This window comes from Lepeophtheirus salmonis, chromosome 1 (genome assembly GCF_016086655.4).
Source record: "Lepeophtheirus salmonis chromosome 1, UVic_Lsal_1.4, whole genome shotgun sequence".
Lineage (NCBI taxonomy): Eukaryota > Metazoa > Arthropoda > Copepoda > Siphonostomatoida > Caligidae > Lepeophtheirus > Lepeophtheirus salmonis.
In genome coordinates, this window is record NC_052131.2 from 31,948,797 (window position 1) to 31,958,830 (window position 10,034).

General features: G+C 33.5%; 1 protein-coding gene across 1 annotated transcript; it reads right to left on the reverse strand.

Moving 5' to 3' along the window:
* Positions 1 to 2,667: 2,667 nt before the first annotated feature.
* LOC121127284 (uncharacterized) lies at positions 2,668 to 7,296 on the reverse strand. The gene is made up of 5 exons (XM_040722611.2): positions 7,179 to 7,296; positions 5,703 to 5,762; positions 4,477 to 4,906; positions 3,300 to 3,412; positions 2,668 to 3,237 (listed from the first exon to the last, which is right to left on the reverse strand). The coding sequence occupies exons 1-5, from the start codon at positions 7,246 to 7,248 to the stop codon at positions 2,843 to 2,845; spliced, it is 1,068 nt and encodes a 355-aa protein (XP_040578545.1). The 5' UTR covers positions 7,249 to 7,296; the 3' UTR covers positions 2,668 to 2,842.
* Positions 7,297 to 10,034: the final 2,738 nt, after the last annotated feature.

The window sequence follows — 10,034 nt, forward strand, 5'->3', positions numbered from 1 at the left end:
TCTTTTTTGTTTCGTGTTGCAAAGTAATGGTTTGATCGATTTCGTTATGGAGGACGCACTGGCATGTCTGTTCTTGAAAATATCGATAAAATCATGGAAAATATCGAGATAGACCATTATGTCAGTAGTGGTAGTTTCACTTAGGAGCTGAACATTGATGATAAAACTGTTTTGAACCAATTGCAGAAGTATGGATGCAAAAAGAAACTCGAATAGGAGAGGAGTCGTATTTTATCAAGACATCACCAGGCCATACACATCTTTGATGACGCACCAAAAGCTCGGATGGGAAGTTCTAATGCATCCACCCTACAGTTTGGACCTGGCACCAACTGACTACTACCTGTTCTGTCTATAGCCAATCCGATTGGGGGTAAAAAATGAAGGCCTTTGAAAATTGGCCGACCGAGTTTTTTTTTACCAATAGGGACAAGAGTTTCTACGAGAAGGGCATTATGAAGTTGGATTCTCGTTGGTAAGAAGTTATTGAACAGAACAGGGCATACTTAGTTTAAATCGGATGATTGTAACATTTCTTATCAAGTATTAAAATAAATTGAAAAATACGAAATTACTTTTTCAACAACCTAAAATAATTGAATGCAGTTGAAAATGAAGTGCACTCGTTAAATAATAATGACAAAGTATTAGGAAAGCAAAATTCTGTCTTCAGTATTACAACTCTCAAAATAACGGGCGAGCTAATAACTACACACAATTTTCATCACCATACCTTCATAATGCCAAGGACTCTTGTAAGCAGGACCAGGCACGCGCAAACATGAATTCAAATACGCATGCAATATGGGTCTATTGAAAAAAAACAACAAATAATGTAATGTGTTTGGTAAGTTAATAAGTAATAAGTTATTAATTACTAGTAACTATTAGTTACTTTGTGGACGCCATATTTATTGTGTTTTCTAATTCCAATCATGCCCACTAAGTGTTGTGATCCAGGATGTATGACAACAACCTACAACAGTCTGGTGTTGCGATCCATCTGCGGCCAAACAAAGAGAAACCCCGGACGTCATACCGCCCGGCTGAGGCCAATTCCAAGAGAAACAGCTGAAGAAGACAGATTAGGCAACATCCAAAAGTACAAAGCAGTGTTCCCTTCATTTTAACGACTCTGATTTCATCTGTGGTTCTAAAAGAAGTCAGATCCTTGGCAAGGCTCTAAAGAAGAGGTAAGACAGCTGCTCACTTTTAATGAGTATGCTAATAACTGTCCTTCTTTTACAGGTACCTCAAATCAGATGTAGTACTATTGCCAAACTGCCCCAACTACCTCTCAACTCTTAAAGTGTCATCAATCCCAACTCAAGCTGCGACCACGTCAGATAGGGCTCAACAGTTCAATGACCTACAACATCATCTGGAATGTAAACTCTTGATTGAAGAGTTATTCCTTTCTGTGGAAGAACTTGGTGACAAACTGGCCAAGGAGACACTCCCATCAGACTTCATCCTCATCACAAAACCAAGTGTTGCTCTTTTGAAGTTAGTTATCCCATGATGAGGAATTGGGCCCCCAAGTAGTAGCCAGCATCCAGCTTGAGACAGATATGTCATTCAAAATGTACCACTCTTTTGTGTTGATTGAGACATATTACCTCAGAAGGCAAGGTTAACATTGTGATTCAAGCCATCAATTTGGCTTCTTTTCTGGGAACGAAAGAAGAATTGAATCAAATAGAGACCTGGGAAGATATTCTCAACAAGTTAGTGAAGTTTCTCAACTCTTCAGAGATTGAACCTACTCAAGCTTCTAAGGTATCTCTCATTCGTGAGCAAATGGTTCTCCTCTCCACCAAATCAACTGCTAGAAAATATTAACTTTGTCTCATGTGGGAGAATGTGAACTCAGTACTTTATCTGCTCATATAATTTGGTGACCCTGCCAACCCCAAGACACATGAAAAGAGTTGCTGCTCCAGTCAGTGTTGAGTCATCAGAGACACACCTCCGGACTCAATAACCTTCGATAACCCAACCAATCAGTATGTAGACCCGTAAGAATTCATCAACATAATGAGCAGAGGGGGTTGTCGACTCCGTCCGACCTTCTCTACCCCTCCTGTCTTTATGCTCACTCCATGTTCTCTTACATCACAGCTACTGCTGAAGAGAAATACAGTTTATTAGGCACCCAAATCCTAGAGCTTCATTTGGTACCACTTTCATTGACAGGATGCAGGAAAGTTTAAACTCTGACATTATCGCCGTTGTGGGAGTAAAGTGCGAGGAAGGACACTCCTGGTCAGCTTTTCTTCAAAGAATGTTATTCGCTTTTTTTCATATGATGGGTAAAAATTTAATAGTGCTTTTCTTTTTTATATGTTTTCAATGTTTATTTTGATTAAAGTACTTATAAAATACCACTTCTATTAGATATAAATAGCCTCATTTTTATTATTTTGATGATTTTCCCTAGTAATATACTCTTTATTTTGTAGCAAAACACTTTAAGAAAGACATTTCATATAGAATACACAAAGACCCATATTGGAAACGCGTGAGTGCAGTGTCCCGTCCTTCTTACAGGAGTCCTTGATAATGCCTAGAATAAAAACTCTTAGATTAATACTTAAATTACTGACTCGTAGATTCAATATAATAATTGCTCTGTGACAAATGGTAATTAAAATAAGTCAATAAAAAAAAGTTATGAAAAGACTATATTAATATCAAAATAGGTATATTATTAAATTATAAAGGTAACAGCATTGAAGCAAAAGTATAACTATTTCGCATATACAATAGGTTATTTATAATCTGATAAATTTTTTCCCCTCATAAATAATTAATAAATTAAAATAAGTAAATGAAACAAGCATCAAAATGATACAATTTGAAAAGTTATATCCATAATAGCTAAATACCCTCGCGATGCTCCAAAGATGAAGTTATACTCATATGCTGTGTCACTAGGACAATTGAATCTCAACTCTTTTGGATTGAGACGAGTACAGCTGACAAAATCCTTTCCATCGAAGAAAGTAAATGGATTATTGGTGAGTACAAAAAAAATGTCTGTAAATTTAACAGATTTTTCCATTTCCATGGCGTAGATTTTGACTCCCGTAAAGTTTAGTCTTTTTTCATGTTGAAAGATTATATATGGAGCAGTTGAGAAGGCTGTCACATAAACAGTGCTAAGATTGTTGTCTATAATATGTTCTGCTTGCATAGTGTAGTTGTAGGGCTTGTATGGAAAAACCTTGGGGTTGACTTAAAAATAGGAAACAATACAAAAACAAGTAATTGAACATATGGAAAATACTATGACTTACGTGTATTAGTGCAAGTATAAATGGTTTCTACATATGGAACAACATTCTTGCATACTTGTCCAAATTCTTGCAACTCCGAAATTTTAATTAAACATTCCACAGCATTTCGACACCTAGATCATATATAATCAAACAAATAGCAATATAATTAGACGAATATATTATTTATCAGGGGCTTCAGAAGCTCATAAATATATGGGGGGCAAAGCAATGTATAAACGAAGTAGCGAAACGAACACAACGTGATTAATCCACAACAACTTCTAGTTTGCTAGAGGTGTTGAATATACTTGAATATTACTCTACGCAAACTCCATGAACTCACCACGTCGTTCTTTTTATTGTATCACTCAACCTTTCATCCAAAAACAAAAACAGAAAAAAGGCCAGAAATCATGTGGTAGTAAGCCAAATAAGTCAATCACACCCCCTGCTAATTATCTCTCAAGTACTCCCAGACTATTACCCTCATATTACTACTTAACCATTTTTAAAATGAATTATATGTATTTTTCGTAATATTAAAATCTACATAGTATTTCAATATGGTACTGTATTATAATATTGTTAACTAATATTCTAACGACGTGTCACCCTTTTAATTGAATTAAAAAGCTTGATTCTTCAAAGAGAAGGAAAAATTGCATATGTCCATGGGGGGGCAAGGTCATCTGTGGTATTATATAAACGCATATGTTACCCCTGTCCCCAGCTACATCTAAATTATATTTGCAAGGGGGGAGGTTGCCATTGCCTGTACTTTCTCCACTTCTGATGCGTGATTATTGTTTTAAGAAATTAAAAGAACTTTTTTTAAATTATTGTCCTGATAAAATAAAATTTATAGATCCATAAAAAAGTATTTAAATCCCAAAACTATTCCTAGAGTTGTAAATTCTAAGGATTTTCTAGCCTGATATATTTTGTTGTTCTTGGGAATCTGAGCAGTATTTTTTATTTTCCAAGGCTGTTATCAATATTCTTTAATTCTTGAGAGGCGAACATTTAAGTATAAAGTAACGACAGATAAGTTGCTCTTCTTTAAAATATTTTTCAAATAGTAAGGTTACAATGTCAATTTGGGATTTTTTTACATACTCAAAGTGCTTAAAATCTACACTTTTAAAATAGCCTAAAGAACTTTTAAAAAGAGTATTCCTTGCTTGAATATACATACTTTTCCAATATGGGCTTTATGGGTTTAGTAACCGAACATTGTCCAAATTCTCCTGCGTTTTGAAGAGGACATGTAGAAGAATCTCTTCTCCCATAAAAGGTCCTCTTTATAATAATCCTTCCATTATTTTTACAAGATAAATTCAAATCCTGTGGTGGACTTGAGCAAGCAACATCTTTGATCGTGTAAGTGGATAAATGTCGTCTATCATGAGTGACATAATAGTACTTGTTGTATTTGTCATATGATATATGACTAATGGGTTCTTTGGGTGTAATCACAGTTATAGAACCATATTTGTTTGTAACGGTGTTCAATTCTAGAGAGTGAAGACAGTCATGGTAATGCGTTTGACATAGTTCTCTGTTCACGTAATAATTTCCATATGTATCATGGGCCATGCAGGAAATAAATAGGTAGGTGCAATCATCTGTTCATAAACAAAAAAATGAAATATAATAAAATACCTTATTTTACTTTAATATTCAGTATATTCGTGTTCTTTGGTATAACGGTACTATAGTGGATTAAAAAAACTATCTTTTGAAAAAAAAAAAAAAAGAATTTTTGTTATTAAAAAGATTCTAAATTTTTTCTAAGAAAAAAAAATTAAAATAAGATTATTTCATCTTTATCTTTCCATTAGGCTTTGCTCACGTTAAACCCGGCTTTTTACAGACTCATTTAAAATGGAACTTAACTAAATGGGTATAAAAATCGATTAAGGCCAACTTTGAGTCCGAATTAATGGGTTGTCAGTTTGATAATTTAAGTAATGACAGAGAAAAAATGGAAGTGTCGTTATTAAAAAAAAAAATCATATTTGAGCTGATAAAAATATTATTAGTATGTTAGTGGGAAAAATTGTTGTTATATCTCTTTTTAAAAAAAGTTATTCAAAAATACGTATTTTCTAAAAAAAAAGAAATTGGCCTGCGGATGACATAAACGCTAGAATTTAGCACAACAAATTATCTTTAAAAAAAAGAAAAAGAAAATAAATAAAAATTCACAGCGCCCTCTGTCTGAGTGAGCGTGCTATATTTTATATTAAATAATATTTCCATTCAGGGAGTTGTATTACTTTGTAGCAACACTCTTTGTTGCTTTATTTAGAAACGAATATATTTGTACCGAAATACCGATATCTATTTTGGTACCAGAGCCGGTACGAAAATATTGTTATCGTGACCACACTTCATTATATTATTATATCAATAACTTACGTTCACTGAATGCTGGGAGATTACCCCATAGTAAAGGAAAGTATCCCACGCCATGTCCTTCTAAAAGATAGATATAAATTTTATCAATATATTAAGTTCGGCAAAAAGTAATTTTATATTTCCCGCCCCTTTTTTTAACTAATTATATCTTGTTCATTTTGGATCATACGATAACGCATTGTAAATATGTAAGCGTATAATACAAACGATTTTAAGACAGTTTTGCGCTAAGCCGGTTCAATTGTGAATTATCGAGTAGGGAGGTCTCATAGCAAGAAATTCGCCATACATATTTTACATTTTTACTAACTGAAGGGGAAAACGCTTCCAAAGCGACCAAGAAAATTGGCAATGCATGCAGGGCCAAAACTCAGATACCCTACTGTGATTTAATCGATTTCCCTACGCTCAAATTTGTCTCCTACTGTGAAAAAATTCAGTGTTTGAAGCCGGTGATCGAATAGAAGCGGCCAGCATTGGTGAATAGGAGACAACAAGACATTGCAAAGCCACACACATGTTTGATGAGCTCCATGAGCTCGGACGGGAAGCTCTTATGTATTTGCCCTATACTCTGGAACTGGCAACAAGTGACTACTACCGGAACAGGTAGTAGTCAATCCGATTGGGGGTACAAAATAAAGGCCTGCCAAAATCGGTTGTCCGAGGCCAATAGGGACAAGGATTTCTACGAAAAGGGCATCATGAAGTCGAATTCTCATTGACAACTAGATATCGAACAAAACAGGGCATATTTGGGTTAAATCGGATGATTGAACACTTCTTATTAAGCATTGAAATAAAGCCAAAAATACGAAGTTACTTATTCCCCAACCTATTACTACACAATTCAACAAAATGTCAAATTTATTTACCCTTGGATTGAAATGATCTGTCCAGATTGATTTTATCTAGACAAATGTGTATATGGCCTTTAGAACAAAAAAAAAATAACTTATGTGGCACAAAAAAAATATTTAAAAAAAAATGATTAGTTGATATATATTGAAAAAATCATTAAATATTGATGGCAAACACATGTTTTAAGTTTTAAAAAATATTTCCATCATTTCTGAATCTTTTCTTGAACTACAAAAAATGACGAAAAAATGAGACCTTTGTTTAAAAACTAATAAATTCTTTTAGCATTATGATGTAAAATAAAGTCATAGTTTGTTGGCAAGTAATACTATGGCTTCACAACTTTAATGAAACAACTTCAAAAAATTAATATAAGATATTATAAGTTATATAAGATTTGTTGTTTGAAAAAATATTTGTGTATATCTTTTAAAATATCAAGGTTTAATGAGAAGTGTATTCAATACTCGTATTGCCCTTCAGTAGGCCACAAAATATTTTGGATATTAAATGTCATATTCATGCGTCTCCAGGTAAAACAATAAAAAAAGACACAATCCCAATCCAAGGGGAAAAATTGTTGAAATAGTTAATTAATTAACAATTATTATTTACCTTGTACCAAAATTATTGATAGAAAAAATCCTGTGAAGAGTAGAGCCTTTACACTAACTATATTTTTCATTTTAAATTACCATGTTCCAGTATGAAGGATGGACTCCTAATAATGCATTGTATTTATTTTTAGACAAACTACTTTTTTTAAGATGCTCCTATTTTCTATTACTAAGCCATGGTACATTGGGTAATTAACCCATGTACAGAAACGTTTAATTTTTTATGCTTGATAAAAAATTTCCTTACGTCATTTTTTGAAGTGATATTTTTTGAAGTTGTTGAACTAAACTGTTAATAATGACACTCAAAAGTTTTCCAGATGTAGCCATAAAATGTAACAATAGATGTTAAGAGGAAATTATTTTTCCAATGGATGGCTTTGGTAATGTGTATCTCAAGTTGTATAAGTGCAATCGGTATACGCTAGAAAGTGTAAGAAAGATAAGATTTCGAATTTAAAAAACTTTTTGACAGATTTGTTGTGATTGTTTTACTCAAGTATTGTTTGAGCAGTCCATATTTTACAGTTTTTCTTCGATAAAGAGTAAAATGCAAGCCAGGCAGTTGAAATTTGTTACAGTGCTTTAAGTCTTGATATTGTACTAGCTAATCATGCTCCATTTTAGTTTCTTCGATTCTATTCCAGTAACTTTTATCTCAAAGATGTGCCACGCTCTGGAAGGCCAATTGTCAAAAATGTGGGTGAAATAATGGAAATCGTCCACTCCGACTATCATATAAGGACTGTTTTGATTAACTTTTAGATAAACATTAATGGAAATAAAAATTTGTTAAAAATAATGGATATTACAAATGACAAATTTCTAAATTGATTTTATACACTCATGATTATGATGAAATTTAAATTAGACAAGATCTCTTTTGTCTCGTATGCTGCAGTTATGAACGACTGGTTCCTGTGGCTCTGCTTGATTTGGAAGAAAAACAACAATGATATGGACATTCAAGTTGAGTTCTTACACTCTAAAGGTCCATCAAATTTTTTTCATTGGACCCAACGTGATGATGTATGCTTGATACCATTTTGCCGTATATTAAAAATTATTGACGTTCCAGATACAAAGCACTTAGCTACTACATCTCCAAGAAAGATAATTACAAAATCGTTGAAAAATGTGGTTTATTTTGTTCAAAGTTTTAATCTTTGTGACTTTATTGTTATGACATGTAACAACTTAAATATATAATTTCAAACGGATAATTTTTCTTCAAAAATCTTGCAGAAATTAATTTGATTTCATCTCTTGAAGTGAAAATTTCGAGTAAATTTCAACTTGATCTAAAATTGTTAATTTTGCAATTAATGGACATTTATTATACACCAAAATTTCCATATAATTAGTTTTTAGTATGAAAATAATTTTCCCAAAAAAAAATGTAAATTTTTTTTTAGAGTGTTTTGGAATATGGACTGCAGAGGAAGGTACGGTCACTGAAACAGAAATAATGAACTTTGAAGGTAATGCCTTCGTTTATGGGTATTCTAATGTGTGTTGTTGTTTTTTAAATTCTACATCAAAAAATAATCACACATGGCAATTTTTAGTTTTTTCTACGAGTACTTCTCCAAATATTACCTAAATTAGTTTTTGGATCCTTATGTGAACCAGTCCATATTTGGAAATGGGGCCTTAACGAAAACATCAATAACTCGGAGAACACCTCTTTCGTAATGACTTCCAATTTTGGCAAGGGAGTTTTTACAGTAAAAGGTAAAACATTTCTAAAAATGAAGAAAATCTGATATACTTGGTGTATGGCCTTGGTTGATTTGACGTGGAATGGCTCTCCTCCTAAAAGGAGTAATCCATGGGATTAATATCGGGAAAGTTTGAGGGCCAGGTCTGAGGGTGCAAAATGGCACCTTCTCTTCTTACAACAATTATTGGGTATTGCAGGCCGAGTTTTGTTGAAGCAGGAACTCGACACCATTGGTATCAGCTTTCTTCCAATCTATCACTTGGTCAGATAGGAGTTCACAGTACCTTTCAACAGTCCATCATTTCTCGTCTAAATAAAAGTTGATTAGGTTACCATGGGATTTCAAATCGTTCAGGAATTTTCTTCCATGGGGAGCCCGGGTGCCCTTCATTTTATCTGAAAAGATATTTCTCTTGTTAAGGTGGTATAACTTCATTCTCATGTCAGTTTTTATGCTCCTGGAGATTGTTGCACGGCTTACTTGGCGCTTTTTCGCAAGAAAGTTAATCGGGTTGCCAGGAGATGCCTTCACAGACCGTTTCAGCTCTACGATGCATCTGGGAGTGCGTTGCTTATCACTTCAGGACTTGTGAGCCTTTCTCTTGGATGTCCCTACACTAGTATCTTCTGATGTAGGCGTGGCTGTGTCTCGCGTAAGCCAATTCGATGTTCTTGTTCCTCTATCGCAAATACTTGTCTTGAATTAAAAGTTGCGCAACTAACTTGAAGATAATGCTCAACCTCTCACTTTAAAATGAAAATAACCGAGTTAAATGCTTTCCTTATTGTTCAGGATGTAGTCAAAGATGGTCCAGATTTACTTGAAGGACCCTTGTTACCCAGAAAATAGTTTTTGCATAACATTCTGCCAAAAATTGTCCAATTTATAAAGTTTTGTCGAAAATTAAATGTATCTATGTATTTGTAAAAAGAACAATCCAAGAGACATTAATGGGCCATAGTTCGATATAAAATAAATAAAAGAAAAAACCAGCCATACTCCAACTTCTTAATTGTTCCGTAGAAATTAGGATTTTGTAGAAATTGGACCAATTTGGATCAGCACATTGTACAAGTTACAATGGGCCTGATTTGATTAAAAAATAATTCAGTTTAATTACCAATGATTAA

What these genes read in the sequence shown, in the direction of transcription:
- LOC121127284 (XM_040722611.2), bottom strand. Translation starts at nt 7,248, where the DNA reads ATGAAAAATATAGTTAGTGTAAAGGCTCTACTCTTCACAGGATTTTTT. An exon ending in ATAAAGCCCATATTGGAAAA is followed by an intron (nt 3,413 to 4,476) that starts GTATGTATATTC and finishes TATATGATCTAG; the next exon opens with GTGTCGAAATGCTGTGGAAT. An exon ending in TTATACTTGCACTAATACAC is followed by an intron (nt 3,238 to 3,299) that starts GTAAGTCATAGT and finishes CCTATTTTTAAG; the next exon opens with TCAACCCCAAGGTTTTTCCA.